This window comes from Rutilus rutilus, assembly GCF_951802725.1.
Source record: "Rutilus rutilus genome assembly, chromosome: 1".
Lineage (NCBI taxonomy): Eukaryota > Metazoa > Chordata > Actinopteri > Cypriniformes > Leuciscidae > Rutilus > Rutilus rutilus.
In genome coordinates, this window is record NC_140209.1 from 56049246 (window position 1) to 56071973 (window position 22728).

General features: G+C 38.0%; 2 protein-coding genes across 2 annotated transcripts in view; one reads left to right on the forward strand and one right to left on the reverse strand.

Moving 5' to 3' along the window:
* Positions 1-481: 481 nt before the first annotated feature.
* On the forward strand, positions 482-3688 carry rcvrna (recoverin a). The gene is made up of 3 exons (XM_084419518.1): positions 482-1273; positions 1576-1687; positions 1788-3688. The coding sequence occupies exons 1-3, from the start codon at positions 893-895 to the stop codon at positions 1904-1906; spliced, it is 612 nt and encodes a 203-aa protein (XP_084275644.1). The 5' UTR covers positions 482-892; the 3' UTR covers positions 1907-3688.
* A 94-nt stretch (positions 3689-3782) lies between these two features.
* Positions 3783-22728, reverse strand: part of gas7a (growth arrest-specific 7a) — a 61260-nt gene continuing 42314 nt past the window's right edge. Inside the window, exons 7-14 of the mRNA XM_084419506.1 lie at positions 21033-21145; positions 20130-20204; positions 19249-19327; positions 18568-18699; positions 15367-15490; positions 12444-12523; positions 10778-10876; positions 3783-7814 (exon numbers count right to left, since the gene is read on the reverse strand). Coding sequence (XP_084275632.1) covers positions 7701-7814; positions 10778-10876; positions 12444-12523; positions 15367-15490; positions 18568-18699; positions 19249-19327; positions 20130-20204; positions 21033-21145 — 816 coding nt within the window. The 3' untranslated portion in view covers positions 3783-7700. The remainder of the gene's footprint in view (positions 7815-10777; positions 10877-12443; positions 12524-15366; positions 15491-18567; positions 18700-19248; positions 19328-20129; positions 20205-21032; positions 21146-22728) is intronic.

Consider the following 22728-nt stretch of genomic DNA (forward strand, 5'->3'; position numbering starts at 1 on the left):
ATATGGACTCACGGCATCCTGGACACCAATACTTTAACAAGTCCAAAAAAATGAATCGCTGTCTGGCCATATGAGATTTCGGTATGGAAATGAAGGTTAGGATCATGATTCGGTAGCATTACAGCACACAAGTGTGTATTAGCACCATTTGTTGTTTGATTTTGCTGGCTTGGAAAACGGTGACGCGTAACATCAGACTTAAATTGTAACTGCAAAGCACCAAAATAATGCTTCCTGAAGATACCCATACCATACTTACAATATATAACATGAAACTACACATTGTTTATATCTTTGTAAAATAACAACAATGCAGCTTGTGCAGTGTTTTCCTATTCATAAATGCACCTCTGGGATGTTTAAGGCGTTACAGTAACACAACCATGTCTGTTATTACCTAGTCCAATTAGAGTAACAGCAGATGGTCTTGTAAGCTGGGTCTTATCGTAAAATGAACCCCCATGTAGAGCCCCCAAACCACATGTAGAAACCGACTCTATGAGCAAAATGGCAGCCCAGTTGCTCATCACACTTGATGACACTGGTAATTTTATAGCAAAGTGCAGAGTTTTGTTTGCCATCCTTGTATTGTTAGACCACGTCATAAAGGAGCAAAGCAACATAATGCAGTACTCATCAGAAGTGGTGTTACGTAACTAACTAATCTTTCAGAAAGCCTGTCTGGATTTAAATAGAGATATACATAATCCAATTCAGCACTTAGAGGAGTTGTCAGGGGGAGCCAAGCCCAAAGAGGGGCCAACGCCAGCACTAAGCACAACGCCATCCTGTTGTTCTGTTTGGAGAAAGGAGGAGGTAATCGAGGAGGGTGGGTGAAAGCAAGAAGAAACTCAGCAAATCCGTCCCTTTTACTCGTGTACAGCTTGGGAATATGGGGAACAGTAAGAGCGGTGCTTTGTCCAAAGAGATTCTGGATGATCTGAAGTTGAACACCAAATACACGGAGGAAGAGCTCTGCACATGGTACGCCAGCTTCCTCAAAGAGTGTCCCACTGGACGCATCTCCAAAGAACAGTTTGAGGGCATCTACGCCAGTTTCTTCCCAGATGCGGATCCTTCCGCCTACGCTAGGCATGTCTTCCGCAGCTTTGACACCAACGCAGACGGAACCTTGGACTTTAAGGAGTACATTGTGGCGCTGCACCTTACCTCGTCAGGCAAGACCACACGCAAACTTGAATGGGCGTTTGCTCTGTATGATGTAGACGGCAACGGGACCATCAGTAAAAACGAGGTGCAGGAGATTGTACGGGTGAGTATTGGTCAATATTGGCTTTGACATACAAGACTTTTTAATGCATTAGCTGTTGACTGAGTATGGAAAGTGTGCAAGACTTAGGGGTTTGTTTGCAGCCACTGCTCATGGCATTTAGTAGCAAGTTGTAGTATGTAGGTAACAGTCCAACAGTTGTGAACAGATGGCTCAAGAAGCTCAGGATAGATTACACCCCCTTGTGTAATACAAGTCTCAATCACTTAGTTGCAAATGTGTCAGTTATTATTATTATGTTAAAAGTGACAGAATTTGTATATTTTGTATTCTTCTGGGAATAGTCGATATTCAACATGATTCCGGACGAAGACCAGAAAAACCTTCCAGAAGATGAGGACACACCAGAAAAGCGAGCAGACAAAATCTGGACGTTTTTCGGAAAGAAAGATGATGGTAATAACTCATCATAATATGTGCTATTGCTGTAGAATACGTGAATCATGCCGTGTGCTCATAATCCATGCATTTTCACAATGTCTCATTGTCTTCACAGATAAGATCGAAGAGGGGGAATTCATTCAGGGTGTCATGGAAAACAAAGACATCTTGAGGTTGATACAGTTCGACGAGCCAAAGAAGATTCAGGAAAAACTCAAGGAAAAGAAGCATTAATGACCACATTCCCATGAGACTGATCGGAGCTTCGTTTCTATTCACTTGAAACCAAACCTACACGAACCAGACTGCTTCTCCAGGTCACATACTGGACACATACAGATACGCTATCCATAAACACGTCAGAGTTATGAACCAGACAAACCTAGCTTTTCTTATAATACACACAAGACTTCTGTCCTGGACCACCACCACATCTACCTGAAGGGCCTTTGAAGTCATTGCTATTTCCATTGTTTTTTAGAGTCCAATCAATAAGAGCAATTAGGCTCATGTTAACAGTCTAGCGTATGCAATCCTCTTAGGATCTGAAGGTCGGGTGAGACAAATCCGCAGGGTCCAGTGGCTCTCCTCTTTTAGATCCCTTCAGGGTTAAGGTGGTTTAAGCGCTCAACATGCATTCATCAGAATCTGTTAAGCAGCTGACTGGGTCATTTTTATAGAACAAATTTCTTGTACTGTGTTTTTTAGGATGTATAGTGATGGTGATGACAATTTTAGAGAATTTTTACATGAAAAATTTAGGAATACATATCTATTCTAAGTCCATGTCATTACTCATCAATCCACCAATGCCAATTAGCCATATAAAAACTTTGGGTAACACTTTGTTTTGCAGTGTCCTTGCTTCATATGTTACATCTACTTACTGTAATAATAAGTAACAGTAAATTATGCATAATTACAAGCAACTAATCCTAAACCAAAACCTAACCCTACCCTTTAGTAAGTGCATGCTGTTAATCGATATTACTCAGTGTGCAAATGTATAATTCCTCTGTAACAAGGACACCTTAAGTGTAACCAAACACCTTTTCTGTCCATTTTAGATCAAAGATTACTGTTGTAGTGTTGGAACAACAGTGGACATGACAGTCACAATTGACTGTGGTTTCTGTCCACGTATTTGGAAAATAATATAGCAGCCTGAAGTTTTAGATAAGTACAAATGTTAACGTGTGTTGTCCATGTTCTTTTCTTTTTCAATCAATCAATATTTTTTAGTTGATTTTCAGTGCAAATAATTGGTAATATCATGTAACCACTACTTGTTGTCAATGACCTACTTTTGTACATATTATCACACAAAAACAAAGCTGTCTCAAAATGGATATTTAGCTGGAACTTGAATTAACCGATTGAGTTCGGAGTGAGATTCGAGTCTCCAAACACGTTTAGACGTACTAAACTTGAATAGTAGAAAGGGCTCTCACCCCAAGTATATCTTTATCATGTTGACGCTGCTTACGGGCAAATCTCTAAGGACAAGCCCTGAAGCGCAGGGGCTTACCTCTTTCTTTTCTTAAAGCCGTCTTTGGCTCAGGCTAATGCATGGCCTGGATTCAACACTAGGACAACGAGCTGCAAAACAATGGCCAGAGCTCTGCAGCATGGTTGCTTTTGACTCAATGAAAAACAGGCTGAATGGTCACATGCAAAAACACATAGAGGATCATTATTACTAGAGTTGCATTTAACCTGAATCACCTGGTTTTTGGTTTGGCCTGCCTTTGTTTTGAACCAGCGGGTCAAGGTTTGGCTGGTTAGCTTGAGCAGTCAGCCTCTACACACTTCGCAGGCAAAAAACATCTTTCTCCATTGACGGCCATTCAAAAGTTGGCATGCATTCTGAAGAAATACAAAAAATTTTTTAATTAAGTTATGGTAGATATTTCTTCAGTCAACAGTTATTTGGATGGCTGGCTCAAAAAAATATATATAATAATAATAAAAAAAATATATATATATATAATAAAATAAAATAAAATAAAATATGGAACTGCAGGCCCAGATGGCAGCACGTGCCAGATGAGCAATATTGAGCTAAACAGAAATGCTACATGCTAATGTTGTTCAAAAGAAGAAACCTCAGTGGTGATAAACAATTAGAGTTGTTGTTTTTATTATTATAATAGACAATGTAGTGATTTCCAGGGCAAATTCAACATAAACATCATATCTTCATAAACATGTTGATAAATGAATTTTATCAACGAAGACTATTAAGTTGAGAGCAAATAAATCAACATTTACAATATTATGTATATACTGTATATATATAAAAGATCTAGTTTGGAACACAGACATTCAACTGAACAGTTTTTCAGAATACACAATGCACACCATTGACATCAATTTTCAATACGACTTCTGCAACATGTAGTTCTAGAATAGCTTGGGCAATGCAATACAGTAAAACTTGTTACATGCTAAACAGCAAATGTAAACCAGTCATACCCTATATGTTAGGTGAAAAGAGAATGATTGTTAGTAACTTGATATAAAGGAAATAATAAAGTAAACGATAACCTGAATGCATTACCTTTCATGGTACAGCATTTTTTACTTATCCATTTTAGATTTACTTTCACATTATCGGACATGCTTATGTGCATTTTACAATGTTCTTAGCTGAGTACATAAAATCCAATTAAATTCCCATCATGTATTCCTGGTGCGCATACATATACTGTGAGTTTATCTCAGGCAACAAGTACTATATTATTTGCATTTTTGCTATGCTTGATTTGATTGGGTTGTGTATTTATCTAACTCTAACCACTATTTCTTATCATATTGACCAATAGTAAAAATAAATACAAATCTAAACGAAAGCACAGATATTTTTCTTTTCCCAAAGTGTGCTTTGACTTCCTGTGCTAGCCTATATAAATATATCAAATTTCTCAATATTACTGTATAAAGTTTGAAAATTGAAATGTGTCATATATCTTCCAGTATTATAGCTGAGCGGTTTGAACAGTGTGATAATTAGCTGCCTATGATAATAATGTGCATTCAGCAGAAAACTGTGGCATCCATAAGTCAAATGTTTACGTATCAGTTAAAACATATTATGACGAAGACTACAGAGAGATGAGCATGATGTAGGCTGAGCCTGACAACAATTACAGACAAAAAAAACGCCACGCACATATTTACAGTTATGTACAAACACGTAACAGAATAGATTGTGAACATTCCAAGGCAATTTACCTTTAGGCACTAAAAGGTGTACATTATAACTCAAATCATTATAATTCACATATGATCCACCTTTGATTGACACCGGGATTCTACAGCCAAACCATATAATTTCACCATTAAGAAACAGTATCGTGTAGAAGCTGCTTTAGTGCAACTTGCAGAAGAAATTTGGATGCCATCAGAGTAAAACTGGCTGCATAAGAGGATTTCTTGGCTTTAACTGGGAAAAATCATATGACTTTGCTATCGAGTCCTGGCTAGTTCACACATCTTCCATGAACACAATCAATGGACTAACCAGCACCACTCAAATTACACATCAATTTTTCCATTAACCATACAAGAACTAGTCCTACATTTAGACAAAACATGCTTTTCTGTAAAATAAATCTGCAAAAATATGAAAATATATCAATTCCATACTTCGACAATGCAACCTGGCCCCTCTTTCATAAGGAAGGCTGTAGATTTGCCAGCAGATTATGTGTAGTTTGTGAAAATAGCATTAAAAATTTTCCATTGCATTCCTTGTTGCAAAAAACAACAACCTTTTTCTCAATACAATAAAGATTTAACAATATAACCACTGAACAATGATATGCTTTAGCATCCCCTCCCCCCCTTTTAACTTTGATGCTGGTTATGCTAAGGATGGATTGTTTTTGAAGTCTTTGAACACCTATATGGCATTCATAAGCTGTCTGTTCAGACTGAAACAATCATCATAATGTTAAGCTGCGTTCACACCACCAGCGACGCGCAGCAACAAAGCGACATGATCCCATTCATTTCAATGGAGAGCTGGCGATTTCAGACGACATGAGCAACAGTGACCATTGACGACCATTACACCCGGTACAGTGACCATTACACCTGGTATTAAAATGCGCTTTGGTCGATTGAATCACAAGTAAATAAGGGAGACACATTCCCGTTTATGCCTGGTGTTTTAATCCGTCTCTTTTGTCCACTTTCAAACATTCTGTCCTGATTTCTTTGAGTGGAGGGTCTATGAGTCAGTAAATCTATTGGCTTTTTCAGATCTTTTGAACTAATAGATGAAATAAGCTCATGCAATTTACATATGAACGCGCTTGGAGATGACGTAAAAACACACGGGAGAACAGCAGCTTTTGTTCCTGCTCTGACAGCATAAAGGTCCTTGCACAAAAGAGTTTTTTTGTATTCGTCATTCGGTGGCTCTGAATTGTCAAAACACGTCTCAAAATGCTTGCTACGGATGCGGAAAACGCAGAAAATCGAACCCGATACGAATTTTTGTATGACGGACGAAAGTTCCGGAGGCTGTGTGTAAACGTGATTGACAGAACATGAGTCATGTTTTTAATTCTGACTCAGTGTGCAAGGAACTTATGACCACGGCAAACGCTGTGAGTGCGTGTTAGAAATCAGGAATGGTGAGAGAACATTGCGCTTGGTATGTTTTTCCTCTTCAAACCAAACTTGGGTCTTCAGCCGTCAAAGTTTAAATCCCGTCTGGCTAGTGCATTTCCCATAATGTTTACGCATTAAGTCAGTAGGCGGTCTTTTGTGGCTGTTCGTATGCATTCGACCACATTTCTGAGTCGCACTCAGAACGTTTTAGACCCCGTTTACACTTGTAGTAGATAGACCTGCGCTTGTGCATTCACAGCAGAAAAATAGCCGCGATGACACAGAGCACTCGCTGTTTCTCGTTCATCTTTAATATGAGCATTTTATGTACCGATTCCATTTATATTTAGACTTTTCCCTACAAAATGTTTGTTTTTAGCGGCAAGAAAACGGATTCGGTGTCTACAACATGGAATAACATCCGTGAATGTCATTCATAAATGCTACTAGAGTCGCTGGCAGTGTGAACGCAGCTTTAGACACACACTTTAATCGAGGGAACTATAGATATCCACAACTAGCTGTGAAGTTCAATGTGTGTACACTATCACTTTAACACCAAAAAGATTAAAAAAAAAAATTTGCACCGCTGCAATTAAACAAACAGGTGTGTTACTGTACAGTATTTGTTCAGATCTTTATCAATGGAGCCTTGACTATTTTTTTGTTTTTTTTTCATGTTAATGTAACAGACCTACTGGGAAGTCTTTAGTAGCATCTTAAAGTTATTCAAAGGACATGCAGGATTATATGGATGGCTACTCAATATCATAATGCATCTGCTGTCCTTTCCTGAAACTCATTCCACATGACATTAAGAAAATCTTCTATAAAGCTTTGATTTTGTAATTATCTGATATTTTCAGTGGAAATCCACAAAACAAGCAGTGCTTCAAGGGGTGATACCTGTATGGCTTTGGCTGAGAGGTTGAAGTACTCAGGTAGACAGGCATGCAGGTAGTATAATGTGTTTGTGTGTGTGTGTGTGCGTGTGTGTGTGTCTGCGCGCATGTGTGTGTGTGTGTGTGTACATGTTTTTCTATCCCGGTGGGGACTTCAACCTGAATGCACACAGACTCATGGGAACTCGTGTCACAGTGGGGACCTAAATAGAGGTCCCCATGGGTACACAAGCTTATTAAGTTTTTTAAGTTTTTTGGGAAATGTAAAAATGCAGAAAGTTTTCTGTGATGGGTAGGTTTAGGGGTAGGGTTAGTGTAAGGAGATAGAATATACCGTTTGTACAGTATAAAAACCATTAAGTCTATGGAGAGTCCCCACAAAGATAGTGAACCAGACGTGTGTGTGTGTGTGTGTGTGTGTGTGTGTGTGTGTGTGTGTGTGTGTGTGTGTGTGTGTGTGTGTGTGTGTGTGTGTGTGTGTGTGTGTGCGTGCGTGCGTGGTCGGTCTAGATGTCCATGTCCACAGGTCTCAGATCTCCTGTCTTGTGTTCCTTTACCCAGAGCTCTCTGTCTTTGGCTGGGTCCACACTCTGCAGGAGCTTGTCCACCGGCTCCAGCGTCTAAGAAACAAGCAGTCAAAAAAGGTCTGAGATGTTAGCTACCAAGTACACTGCTATGTATACTACAAAAGTTTGGGGTCAGGTTTTGAAAAAAAAATTTTTAACGAAATTATTACTTTTATTCCGCAAGGGCACATTAAATAGATAAAACGTGCCAGAATAGACCTTTATAATGTTACAAAAAGATTTCTGTTTCAAATAAATGCTGTTCGTTCTATTAATCAAATAATCCTAAAAAAAAGGTATGATGGTTTCTACAAAAATATAAAGCAGCACAACTGTTTTCAACATTCATAATGATCAGAAATGTGTCTTGAGCATCAAATCAGCATATTTGAATGATTTCTGAAGGATCATGTGACACTGAAGACTGGAGTAATGATGCTGAAAAATTCAGCTTTGATCACAGGAATAAATTACATTTCACAACATATTAAAGTAGGAAACAGCTTAAATTGTAATAATATTTTACCCTGGAAATCCAGAGTTCTCGCAAGAGCACAAGTTGAATTTGCTCAGTGAGTTTACTCTGGCGTGGAGTAATGATGCTCATTAAATATGCCCTTGTATCCGAGCTGCACCAATCACATCGGGTTATCTGATATAGGCGAGCTAAACAGATGTCGACAGCGCTGTGACGTCGAAGTCATTAGTAAACATTGCAAGATGGCTATGGATGAACACCAGTTGTTTGAAACGGCTTTGGCCGCTACAATGAACGAGTTAGACTTGGCTTTTTATCTAAAAGAGGAACAGAAGACGGCGCTCGAATCCTTCCTTTGTAAGAAGGACGTTTTTGCCGTTTTGCCGACCGGATACGGTAAGAGTCTAATCTACCAGTTAGCTCCGCTGGTAGCGTATGGGGCTTGTTGTGATTGGTCGTAAGTGTTATCCAATTGCGTGCAGTGAGATTTTCAAATGCACGCTTGATGCCGCCCCTCGAGCTGGCCGATTTTCATTAGTCGACGCCAGACCATTAATCTTTCAGATTTAGGTCCAGGCTAATAATATTTCACAATATTACTGTTTTTACTGTATTTTTACATTATAAATTAGGTGACACCAATAAAAGTAATTTTAAGGGCAAAAGCGCCTTAAAAGCATAGTTGCACCCAAAAGCACCCAAAAATGAAGATTCTGTCATCATTTACTCAGCCTCAAGTTGCTCTAAACCTGTATGAATCTCTTTCTTCTGTTAAACACAAAAGAAGATATTTTGAAGAATGTCGGTAACTAAATATTTGCAGGTCCCCTTTGACTTCCATCGTACGAATGGGGACCAGAAACTGTTAGGTAAATGATGTACAGAATTTGCATTTTATCTTTCCCTGTAAGCCAACATCTACATGTGTTTTATATGGAATGTGGACAGGTGTACTATGGGAAAAGACTGCGTGCTCTCAGCTATTCTCAGTCTTTCCACTGACCAGAGACAGACTTCAAACGTGCTCACTCGAACATCTTCATGTCTATTCTGACCACTTCATGAAGTGTTAAGGCTGAGATCCTGTTTGAGATCCATCTGTTGAAACATACTCAGACTGATGGTGAGCGTTACTCTGTTTGTACGGGCTTGTGAAGTTGAGAGCGCTGGCAGCTACTCTTCTGTGAAGACAGCAGCTTTCTCTAACACAACCCCAAGGGCTCTGGAGCTTGTGTTTACACTCTGATTAGCCCTGAAACACGAACCCTGTGTTTTTACAATGTGTCTAGCTTGCATTAACCTATCATTCAGCAAATCGTAATGTAACCGAGATCCACACATACAACATTATATTAAGAGGCAGACAGAAAAATGAAGGCATTTGAATTTACATGAGTTGCTTGCAGAGTTAACTTGTATGCTAAAGACAATTGTTTCCATTTAATACTATATTTTATACTTTATTTTATTGCACCGCTGGTGTTCACTTGTTTTGAAGGATTTTAAAAGGAAATGTAGATGGTAAAACTTAAGTTCTATCATCATTTACTCATCCTCATGTTGTTCCAAACCTGTAAGACTTTCGTTCATTTTCGAAACACAAATGAAGATCTTTTTGATGAAATCTGAGAGATTTCTGTCCCTCCATTGACAGTCTACGCAACTACCACTTTCAAGGCCCAGAAAGGTAGTAAAGACATCATTAAATGTTTGTGCTTTGGCTTTGTTTGCGCAAAAAGCTAAATTTACCACTTTATTTAGAAAATATTAATCTCCAACGCGCGTTCACGCAACAAAGTCTGCTCTCGCATCAACAACACGCATGCGTAGTGGTGCTCTCATGAACGCACGTGGGAGATTGATAGTGGAAAATTATGCTTTTTGTGCAAACAAACCCTCACGTTGCTTCATAAAATTGAGGGTAAACCACTGTCGTCACATGGATTACTTTAATGATGTCTTTACTACCTTTCTGGGCCTTGAAAGTGGTAGTTGCGTAGACTGTCAATGGAGGGAGAGAAAGCTCTCAGGATTCATTAAAAAGATCTTTATTTGTGTTCTGAAGATGAACGAAAGTCTTACAGGTTTGGAATGACATGAGGGTGAGTAAATGATGACAGAATTTTCATTTTTGGGTGAACTATCCTTTTAAGACAGCAAAGTATCTGGACGCTTTCTGGATGTCAAAAGTTTGTGGACGATGTTGATAGTTACTGTATTGATATATACGTCTTTACTCCGCTAGGAAACTTGTGTGAACTTGAGGAGAACTTACTTATACATCTATTAAAAAAAAAATCACCAAAACACTAGTTGAGTAAAAGACATTAAGCAGAAATATCTGATATTCTGAAATTATAAGCTTATAAACTGCGTACATAATAAAGCTCATGTAATGAGATTTTCTGATCATATGAAAAATCATTTGAAACCTGCTTTAATGAAATTCGAGTGCACTACAGATAGCTGCAGATGTTGTATGACTATGAAGCTTGGGTTTTGGGTTTGTTACCCAGAAGAACATCCTGCTGTTACTCACACTTTGGTTGAACATGTCGGTCTCATGCCGCAGCGTGGTGTACTGACGCAGATGCTGCTGGATCATCTCTACTCGCTCCACCTCCAGCCTCTCCAACTCCTTCAGAGCACAAACACACACAATCACAGGTCCAGCATCAGTCTGTACACGGCCTTTAGAAAAAAGGTTCAGTGTGGTTCTTGACTCAATCTTAAAGAACTTCTAATGCCAAAAAGGTTCTATATAAAGAGAAATGTCTTAAATGATTGCATAATACTTTCATGTTTAATGAGTTATTTAAAAAAAAATCTACTGATAAAGTATGTTAATGAGCTGTTAAATATTACAGTTAAAATGAATTAAAACAAAATGAATTAAAACGTAAAAAAAATCCAATCTTAGGATAGGAAGCCCTAAAAGGTTCTATATATGAGGTGTGTAAAAGAACCCTTTAAGGTTCTATATAGAACCTTTTCATCTAAGAGTGCATCTTACAGTCATTGGAACATAAGTGGAACGATTAGCTGATGGCTTAGACAAAAATTATCTTGATGATTAATTATTCACAGTAATGTATAAACCTTACAAGATACCTGCCATGAGCACAGGGTTATATAGTGAAGATTCATAATACAGAAGCCACAGGTCAGTAAATATTCAACTTAATTTCCATTCAATTGATGAATTCCCAGTGAAGACCTACACTACCCATAATCCTTAAAGTTTCCCTTTAGTCAATTATTTTATCCCTTAAAACTCATCTTTGATCACCAAAATGACATATTTAAACGTTTTTTCCTTGAATTTCTTTTGTCATGCCTTAAAATAGCTCGAATGTAACTCTAAACCCTTGCCTCATTTAATATACTCGGTTTGATGAATATGCAAATTGGCCCTGCCTCCACTCACTCGCACCAGCTCAGGGATCCACTGGTTGACGATCACACGTTGACCTGATTGGTTACAAGGTAGTTTGTGATGTCAGAAACACCAGCGATTTCAAACCGTGTTTTTGAGACTGTCTTTGGTTCACTGCAGTTTTAAGGAGAAAATACTCAGCAATGGTGTCGACTTATGAATTTGCACATGTTTGTCTTAAAGCATATTAAAAACACCACATAGACATATAAACAACATTAAAAGCTTGATTTTCACCACAAGGGGGTTTTAAGAGAGATCCGCTGATCACAGTAGATGGCTGCGTCTACAGCAAAACAGAGCGATCTTTAGTGAGAACTAAGCGAATATTGAATTACTACAATACTAATTTCTTGCTAGAAATAGAAATAATAAGTTGTTCAAAAATGTACATTTACACACACAATCTTTGTGAATGTTGTTCCAGGATCAACAAAGATGTTGATCCAGGGACATGTTGTACTTGGTGAAATCAGGTTCTGCTGAAAGGATAGTATTATTTATTGAAATTATTATTAATAGTACATGTAATTATTCATGTTGCTGCCACTTCATAAAAGCAAGAAGCAACTCAAAGTTTTGCACTGCAGTTTTATCAAACTTTTGTGCACTTTTATATCTACTTTTATAAAATAATAATGAAAGGCATCTCAAATCATTTATCATGATAAACGCGCCTCACAAAGAAGATTAAAAAACCTCTGCATAAATATGCATGATGTATCATCTTGCTCGGGGAAACGAGAGAGAAACATCATGAAATAATTACCAGGCTTGTGGTGACCATCTCCTCAAACCACTTTGACTGAGCCTGGTTGTAAAGGTCCACACAGCGCATCAGATCATCACCTATTCAGATAAAACACAGAGATGCTCATTACAATCATGCAGTTACATCAGATTATTATTCAATTATGCATCAAGCATGCCTTAATGTCTGTAACTATTTTACTGGGTCTTTATACCTAACAGCGATTTTGCTTTTCAATGGAATATATCTTGTTTAAATGCCATCTGGATATTTTTACTGGTAAAACAAACAAAGATGCTGAATATTTTTCATAGCTGTGTAGGCACAGTGCTTGCCAGCAGATGGCAGTCTCGACTTATTTATTACTATTTGTATTGCCTTCTGTAACAACAATCACAGTTAACATTCAAACTCCAAGCCGTTTACCAAGAAAAACCTAACTGCTTTACAATTAAGTGCATAATTAAAGGTAAACAGAGGGAAAAGGAGGCAGATGTGCACGAGAGAGAAAGAGAGTATTGATATCTTAAAAAAACAGATTGCTCCATCTATATGTAAATGAGCTGTAAAGGCTTTAAAGACATTTGCATTAGTGATTTGAACTGCCATGATTATTGAAGGAAAACGGCGCTTGAGCCCTGCTTAATGTTTGGCCATTGATTTATAGCGAGAACTGTGACTCGCTCTGTGCGTGGGAGTTTGAGAAAGAGAGAGACGCAGATAACATCATACAGGGTTTTTCTACTGAGCTCAGCTGCAGTGGAGAACACAGTAAAGCTCTTGGCAGCAGCACAATTAAAAACAATCTCCTGCAGTCGAGCACTGGAAGAAATCTCTGCAAACTAAGAAAATCAAAGCTGACTTTTGAATTACACTGTATCAAATGGCTTATTGTAATGGAGTAATTATAATCAATAACAAATGAGTTTAATAACATAAACTCCATTTTTACATCTTTTTTTAATTTGTGCTAGGGTGTTGTGGCTGCCTGCCAGGGCATTGCTTTGCATTGTTAATGTGTTCTGGGTGGATACTAGGCGGTGACTAGAAGGTTGCTTACTGGTTGAAGGGTCCATATACTCAAGTCTCTGTAACATTGTGGTCTTTGGCGGGTTCCACATTCAGTCTAAGGCGAGGGTTAAATTTGCAGACATTTTGATGCCAAAGACTTCTAAATATAATCATCCTCTTGCGAGAGACCACCTTCCTAAAATATATATAGGCAATTCGATATTTATCTATATTGACCCATACAGTGTGAGAGATTATTCAATATCATACAACTGTGATATTATAAAGACATGTTGCCCTTTACTGTATATATGACTGTACTAAAGCAAAAAATACTACTAATAATAATTAATTAAAATATTCTTGAATGTTCATTGGATATATATTTTTATAGTAGATTTTTATACAGTTTATATATATATATAATTGCACTAAATTATAAATAAATGTAATAAATAATTTTAATTAAATAAATAAATAACATTTATTTATAATTTATTGAACTTATTTATTTATTCATTGTTGAAATATTATTCAGGTCTTTATACCAAGCCTTGGTACTGAATGATCATCATAGTGTGCCATGTACCATGGTATTTAGATGGGATTCCATGGTACTTAGTGCTTGGAATACCTAACCCCCCAAAAAACAATGAAATATCCATTCCCAGACTTTTCTGTTACAAAACATGTCAATATCATGGTAGCCTACTTTTCATTACTGTGAAGTGAGTGCATTGCTGTGGATAATATCCCATGAATGTTGCGTTTTGGAATTGAATAGTGAACCAGGAACTTCTCTCACAGTGCTGCTAGACTAAAACACTCAGTGTGGCTGTACGAGAGTCAGTCATGGTCATTTGGCCCTCTGTGCTGATAGACTCAGTCTATTCGCACTGAATAAGACACCGTTAGAGTCCTCAATAATGCAGCCGTCACTCAGGCCAACAGGTTGTCCCGAACCTCGAAGGGTGAGTGAATTCTCCCCCGTGTGAACCTTAGGGCTGCCAGGTCTTCTTGCGTTAGGGATGTGTGAGTGTCCAGCTCAGGACAAATCCGGCATTGATTGCTTGGCATGCTGAACGTCCGCTCCCACAAGGCCTGTTTTCCCACTGCAAAAATAGATCATTACTCCATGCCTTTCCCAACTCCGTCTGGAACCAATACGGCCTGGCTCCTCTCAAACACAGACTCCTGGGACTGAGCCAAGGTCCTCTTCTATCCCCATGCGCCGTTCTCTCCCATCCTGTTTGTCATGCCTCTCTCCACAGCTCAAAAACACAGTCCCATCTAAAACACGCTTCAACATTGGCAGCCGAGTGGTGCCCTGCGCAAGATTTCACCACAAAGATAGATCCTTACTCAACATAGTGTAAAAAGCACTGATGCCTGATTACGGGTTTCGTTTCATTTGCAAAGCCATCCTAAATGGAAGAGAATGGCTGGAGGTTTTTAAACCGAGAAACTATTGAGGAAGTCAGAAAGTTTGTCTGCTACAGTGTTATGACAGCTGGAAAAAATTGAGGGACTGATGACTTGAGGATTCTTATAGTTCTGATGGGCTTTTTAATTAATTTCTTAATCCTATAAAGCCTATTGCATCATATTTAATACAATTCTAAAGGCTTCTAAATTATCAACATGATCAAAACTTTGCTGAAAAACTCATTGATTTACATTATACAAGCCATCAGAATTGTATCTTATTCTGGCCATATAAATATCAACAACTGCACCAAATGGCACATTTTTGCTTAGTTTGGGCCTCTGAATAAAATGTAGGTGTTTTTCCCCCCTCTCATATGTTCTCATATATTACATGAGCCTGATGAATCAGATATGATACTTATATACATAATTATGATACTTAGGTAGCATTTGATGTGTGTAGTTCGGGCTTAATGAACTGCTTTTGTACTGATGCTCTGACCTGCTTGTGTGGATTTCCGTCGGGCTTTCTTAATATCCTCCTCTGTTTTGTTGCTCAATTTGATCTCAAGCTGCTGTGTTTTCACCTCAAGATCCTTCTGTCTGTCCGCTAGAGCCTTCCGTGCCTGCAAAACACAACACAAAGAAGTCATGCGAAGACCAGATTATATGTGGTAATTTTCCACAAATAGGGCACAAAATATACCATAATACTTTTCCTTCTTCAACAAATGATCAGAGAAAGGAAGTGTCTGACCTTCAGAAAAAAAGAAAAGGAAAAAAAAATGGCCATCAACCTCAAAAGGTCAAACCAAAACTTGAGAGATTTTCTAATCAATTGCAATGGAATTAGCATTTAAAAAAAAAAAATATATTAAAGGTGCTCTAAGCTATGTCACGTGTTTTTTAGGCCAATTTTTTTTTTTGGTCACATAGAGCAAACATCTCCTCACTATCCGCTAGCTGCCTGTCCCCTGAACACACTGTAAAAAAACGCGGTCTCTGTAGACAGCCCAGGCTCCACAAACGGCAAGAAAAACAAACTGGCCCAGCCTGGACCAAGAAACATAACAAACAGTGTTCCAGCCAATATCAAGAATGATTTGGGGGTGGGGGTTGGGGGGTTAGTGCGCGTACACATGAAGGGAGGTGTGTGGGGAGTGGAGGAGAGAGAAGCATGAAGAGGGAAGTTAGCCAGAGGAGAGATGTCCTAACAACGACAACGACTAACGTTACAAATTTATATTCTTGAGAATTTTGATATGGCTGACAGACGACCAAAGAGACGACGTTCCGATGAACAAATAACAAAGAATAGGGAAAAGGAGAAGGAACGAATTTACATCGGAAAAGCGTTCAAAAGGTGGCGAGAACTCCTCCGGCAGAAGGGCTTCCAATCCGACATTCAGGTGGCTCTGTTTTTGCTGGACAGGTGGGTAAATCCAGTTTGGTTTTTCTAAATGGTTCACGACTGTTTCAGGAAGCACGGAAGGGAGGGGGAGGGGACGGGATGAGGAGGAGGGAGGGTCCAGCTAGCCTCCGTTTTGTTTGACAATACTTTGAACGTCAACAAGAAGTGACGTCACCCAACATCGCTTAGAGCACCTTTAAATTAAGACATTGAACAAAGGTTGAAACCCTGATTTGTGTTATTTAGTCATTTTCTAGCAAGTAAATGAACATAAATTAAATAGAATGTAATGTAAATAATTGATACTATGCCACATTGGCTAACAGAACTGCAAATTTAGTCTGAATTTGTTCACACAGTGTTGTCTGGAGGTTGTTAGATTATTAGTAGATGTTCTCTGCTGTATTCAATCATATCAAGTCATAGATCATGTGAGCTTCATTGTCTGCAATCCCATTGATAGCTGCCGCATTGCGACAGTTAAACTGTGCTAAACTTCGATGCATTGCCTCTGGTTACTGTTGCTCATGTCGCCTAGAAATGGCCAATTCTCACTGGAAATGAATGACGGATAAGCGCCTGTGGTCACTGCTGATGTTTAATCAGAGGGATAAACAAGTGAATCTCTCAAGGCATCATTCTAATGTGTTCTCATTTCTCATCCAGCCATCTGCTGTCCATGCACAAGTTTGAATAGACATGTCGACACACTGGCTTCAAGACATAAAGTGCAACCTGGAAAACATTTTAGAGCCCTTTGTACCAGCAACACACTGACTTGAAAAGAAAGTTGAAATATGCTAGACAAAATCACAATGGACTCAAAGTTCCCTTGTGAAAAAGAAGTAAACTTTAACATACTTTTAAAAAACAGTATTTGTTCTGGAAATAATACATTTTAAAAGAACATACTAAAGAGTGAACTGAATGTAACGTGTTCAAACACTTAATTGCAAGTTATTTATAATTAAATGAAAATGTATTTCAGTTTAAATTTATATTAAATGCAATTAGCTGAGCTTAAGAGTGTTTTTAACCCATTTACAGTAAGTACATATTTATATGTAATTACTTAATAACATCTATTGTAAATAAACAAAAAAAAATATTTAATGTAATTTCTATTGAAACTTATATGTTATTAATTTAAATATATTTGTAATTACACATTTGTAATGATGAAGTTGCAATTATCCCATTTAGAATATATTAACCTACGTAACATCTAGGGGTGTAACGACACCCTCATGTCACGATTCGATACATATCACGATACTGAACTCCCGATATGATATTATTGCGATACTCCAAGACGTGGTAAAACGTTAACAAAAATACTAAATTTGGTGTTACATTGTGGGTGTAAATGAATAGGCTTGGACTTGGTGCTGGTAACCCAATGCACAGGACAATGGTGACACCAGAATAAAAATATTCATGATTCTGAAGCTGAAAATACAGTTATTTTAGACGAATATGCTTGCACTTGATCACTGATTAGATATATTTAAAATAATGTAGGCCATGTTTTACTGGTAACAAGACATTTGGCATTATCAGGACCCTCAAATATTCCCCCACTGCATTATTATACATTATATATAGTTGTTTAATGTAGCACTGGCACTAAATCTCTGTTGCATTTTTGTATTGCGATATATTGTGACACGATATATTGTTACACCCCTAGTAACATCAAATTCTGAAGCTCCGCACATGGCATCCCGGCCAAAAATGTATGCATGTATGTATACCTCTTGATGGAAATAACATCACAACAATTATTTCCATCAAGAGGTGCATCAATTTTTGGTCAAGATCTTGTATTGTCAATGCAAGAGTCCAGCACTCTGTAAAGTCTCCTCCAGCACATCCCAAAGACTTTCAATGAATTTAAGGTCTGGACTCAGACATGCCAATTCATGTGTGAAAATGATCCTTCATGCTCCCTCCTGACCATTCTTTCACAGTTTGAGCCTGATGAATCTTGACATTGTCATCCTGGAATATGGCCATGATGTGTCTTCCTACATTGTTAAAGAAATGAAAAGCTACACACGCCATCAATTAGTGTTAGAAGAACTGTTGCCAAACATATAACACAATAATGATCCAATCCTAGACTCATACTTTTAAGATTTGAATGTGACAAAGAGTTTTGTCTTTTAAGATTAAGATTTTGTCTTTTAAGATTGTTAAAAATCTTTTAAGCTTTGACAAGTGCACATTCAAAGGAATTAAGTACACTTCTCTTTCACTAGGGTTTAAACAAAACATTTATAGAGTTTGCACCTTCTCCACTGCAGCATAGCGGCTGACCAGCTGCTTCCTCAGGTCAGCGATGTGGTGGTCGTATTTCTTCATGTCTTTTTTAAAATTGTCCCCCCTGAAGGTCAGGAAAGGCTTCTCGACTTCACTCTGGAGCTGGAGACAAAATCCTTGAAATCAGTTGAACATCGAACAGCGTCTGAAATGAGCTGTGGGGTGTGTGTGGTTCTCTAAGACGACATTTACTTCATTTCAGCGCATACAGTATTTGGATCAAGCCCAAAGTTTCTGATTCAGTAATGATGATGATGATGATGATGTTCTTTAAGAAAGGAGGCTTTTGTTCTGCCGTCTCCGTAAATCATATGTGATCTGATGGAATGAGACTGCAGAATCACCTCCTTCTTTCTGCAATTAATCACCCACACTGGCACTAAATGGAGCACGCAAGTGTGAACGCGGGAAAGCACAGCGGTGGAAATAGACAAATCACAGCAGACTGAGAAAGCTGTGTAGCTCATTACATACAGGCAGCTAATAACATCTCTGAGGGGAAGCTATTCAGTACGGCACAGAAATGAAATAAAGGCCGGATACTTCATCTTCCCTGACAATGCATGAGTCTGAACTGCCAGTTTCTCAACTGGATCTTATATCACCTCTATTGAGAAATGTCATCATAAGAGAGAACTGAGAACTTCCCACCTTTGAGGAGAACTTGAGATGGACCTCGGCTTCATCAGCTAGACTCTTCTTGACTTGAGCCCAAGCTTCTCCAAGAGTCCTAACCAAACAAACCAGGTTAAAGCTACCATATTACTCTTCAGAGTTATCAAAATAAGTGTACTCCTTTAAAACACCCCACAAAATTACTAAAACATAATGACTTAAAATGTACTTTAAAGTAAAACTTTTAATTTGACATTATTACAAAGTGCACTTATTAAAAGTCTCCTTAAATATAGTCATGAAAGTGTACTCTCTTCTAGTAGACTCAGTTGGCCTTTTATTTCACTGATATTATACATTTTCTGCAAGTGCAGCTTTTTAAAATGATACTTTTAAGATTAGAAGTACACTACAAGTGCACATTCAATACAATTAAGCACGTGTAAGCATGTTTTAAGTATGTGTTCATTTATTCTTGAAATCCCTTCTTTCTTTTTTTAAATAGACTTAATTCTTTTCAAAAGGATCTAGCTCAAAGATATTTATATAATAAATTATTTAAAAAAAAATATCCTCAACTGGATGGAAAAACTATGGAAGCATTTCCGTCACTGAATAAAAAGAAAAGGTAATTTCGACTTTTTATCTCGCAATTGTGACTTTATAATTCACAATTCTGACTTTATAATTCACAATTCTGACTTTATAATTCACAATTGTGAGTTTATATCATGGAATTGCAAGAAAAAAGTCAGAATTGTAAGAAAAAAAAGTCAGAACTGTGAGATAAAAAGTCGCAATTAACTTTTTTATTGTTTAATTCCGTGGCGGAAACAAGCTTCCATAAAAAAACAGCTAACAAGTGTCCAGTATGCAAACTCCTTCAATAATACTTCTAAATCATCCTTGTGACGTACCCTTCCTCTTGTGCTGCCATTGGGAACATGGAGAGTTTGGAAAGGTTCTTGGCATATTCCTCTTCGATTTTTATCCTGAAACATAAAGCGTTATCAAGACAAAACCGTTCAATGTGGCATATAGTCTCATACAGTACTACTGAAATAACTCCACTGCAAGATGACTAAGAACTAGTTAAATTAATAAAATATCATTAATATAAGTAATACCACTCTAATCTACAGTAATAAAAATTCAGTAAGAAAGAAACACCTAAAATCAATCAGTAACTATTGATTTCATTGAAGAACATACACTTCTTTAAAAACTTCCCGAATCACAGAATGAATTTTGGTTAATTTACGCATTTAATAAATCAGTTGTGTTAATAAAATACTTTGTCATAATTACAGCAAAAATACTGGCTTAATGGATAATAACAGTGGTTGGGTCCTTTGAATGTTGTTGGCAACCTTAGAGTCCAAAAGGTTGAGCGCCTTTGAAGTCACCATGAAATCAAAATGGATAATTCCTATTCTTTAGATGGAATATTGCGGTATTTAATATAAATGATTTATCGTTGTGCTTTTTTTTATTTATTCATGTGCCTCGTAATCTTTAATCAAAATAACTTCCCCTTCCACTTGCAGCGTCATCTCTTCTCTGATGATGTGTTTACTGGCGTGAGGGCGGGGCAACCTGTCACTCACATGAGATCCACCAATAGCAAACCACAACCATCTAATCAATTCCCCATGGACAAAATCAAGCCCCACCCTACATTTTTCTTCTTCGAGAACAACAGGGAAGAAACGACCATCGCAGTTTCCGTTTAATGCCGACTTCAAGAAAATGTTTGTTTGCGGTGTAATGCAGAGTGAGGTGTTACATAAGGAGTCAGTATGAGAAAGAGGCTTTCCCACCTTTCTCTGATGAACTCTGCCATCTCTTTCTGCATCTGCTTTCCTTTCAGCTGTTTCTGCAGCAGCACCTCGAACCCTGACACCGTGGCCCCCTGAGGGTCCCTCTTATCGGCCTGCAGAGGACAGAGACACGTCACACACACTACCACATCATCAGAACCAGACTGTCAACAACACGTGAGCGCCATCAGTGTGTGTGAGTCACAGCGTAGGTTTGCATGAATCAGAGCACGTGGGAGGGGGTGTACGGCCTTGTGGGTGTAACTGAGTGTGCGTTTCGGTGAAGGGTGTGTATAGGTTGTTGAGGGTATGACTAATATAACGTGAGGGCTCCAGATGCAATGTGTGTACGCAGCATGGTAATGGAATATGCTTTTCCGTGTGTGTGTGTGTGTGTGTGTGTGTGCGTGTGTTGGTGTAAGAGTGTAAGAGTCTGCTGTTGTGATGGAAGTTGATGTGCCAAGCCACACATGACAGAAGTGTCATAACCTCTTCACACGCTTGACTTGAGAAACAGCCAGGAAGAATCCTCCCAACAAAATACTCCTCTTAGCATTTGCCTGTGATTTTGCCAAGTAAGACATGTTCATTGGTCAACATATTTTGTTGATCCTGGAACAACATTCCTGTCTAAAAAAATGTGTCCTAACTCTATATCTACCCCTTAACCTAACCCTACCCATAAGTAAAAATGATAGGTGAATATAGAAGCGTCTAACCTTGGTTGTAAGCCTAAACTTGACATAAACTGTAAACTTGCCTCTAAAATCTGATTGGATGATTGGAATGTTGTTCCAGTATGGAAGTAAAATAATGGCAAAAGTTTTTTAAATAAAAAAGCTTGATGAATTGCACTAATAAAAAAATAAAAAAATGCATTGCACTAACCATGCTTGCATTTTAATGCATTGTAATTTTAGGACTTGCAATTTATGGGCTGAAATTCAACATGGTTGAATATTTAAGCTATGAATATATTTCAATTCAAAACATTTCACACACGTTTTCATTATTAAAAATCCAATTATCCATATTCACCTTTCAGATTTCACTTCCAAAAAATTCATTCTGGTTTGAAAATACAACCTATAATATTCGACAGGCAATTTTCGGTCCATTTTATTTCGCTCTACAAATTCAGTGGTTCAAATTCGACAGAAAATTCAACATTTCACATCCGGGAACGGCAGGAATATCAGTAGATTGCCGATTCATAATCTCCATCGGCTGTTAGTCGACCTCACCAGCAGGGGGTGCAAGCGGCTGTTGACGAAGACTAGAGCAATGGGTGAAAGAGTCATTCATTCGTAAAAACAGATTTACAGAAATGGAGCAAGCGGTAAGTATTTGTGATGATTATCAGGGCCAGTATGGAAAAGCTGATAAAGACACAAAAGCCGTGTTTACATGTAATTGGTCACAGTTACCTTTGTACATGTAAGCAGCTTTCTCTTCCGTGAACAAGATTATTATGTTATTCCCCGATGCTGACATACAGATCAAACGTTAAATCTGAGGTAGTAGACATACATTTCTCTCGGTTGTTTAGTTTCCTTAACATTATATCGTGGCGCTATGAAGTTAAGGAAACTAAACAACCGAGATAAACGTATGTCTACTACCTCAGATTTAACGTTTGTGCTGGCGCAAGTTGTTAGCAAATCTGGCCCTAAAACCATTAGTAAATCTGGCCCTA

Coding starts and splice junctions, on each gene's coding strand:
- rcvrna (XM_084419518.1), top strand. CDS start 893: ATGGGGAACAGTAAGAGCGGTGCTTTGTCCAAAGAGATTCTGGATGAT. Junction 1,274..1,575: donor AGGTGCAGGAGATTGTACGG/GTGAGTATTGGT, acceptor TTCTGGGAATAG/TCGATATTCAACATGATTCC. Junction 1,688..1,787: donor TTTCGGAAAGAAAGATGATG/GTAATAACTCAT, acceptor TTGTCTTCACAG/ATAAGATCGAAGAGGGGGAA.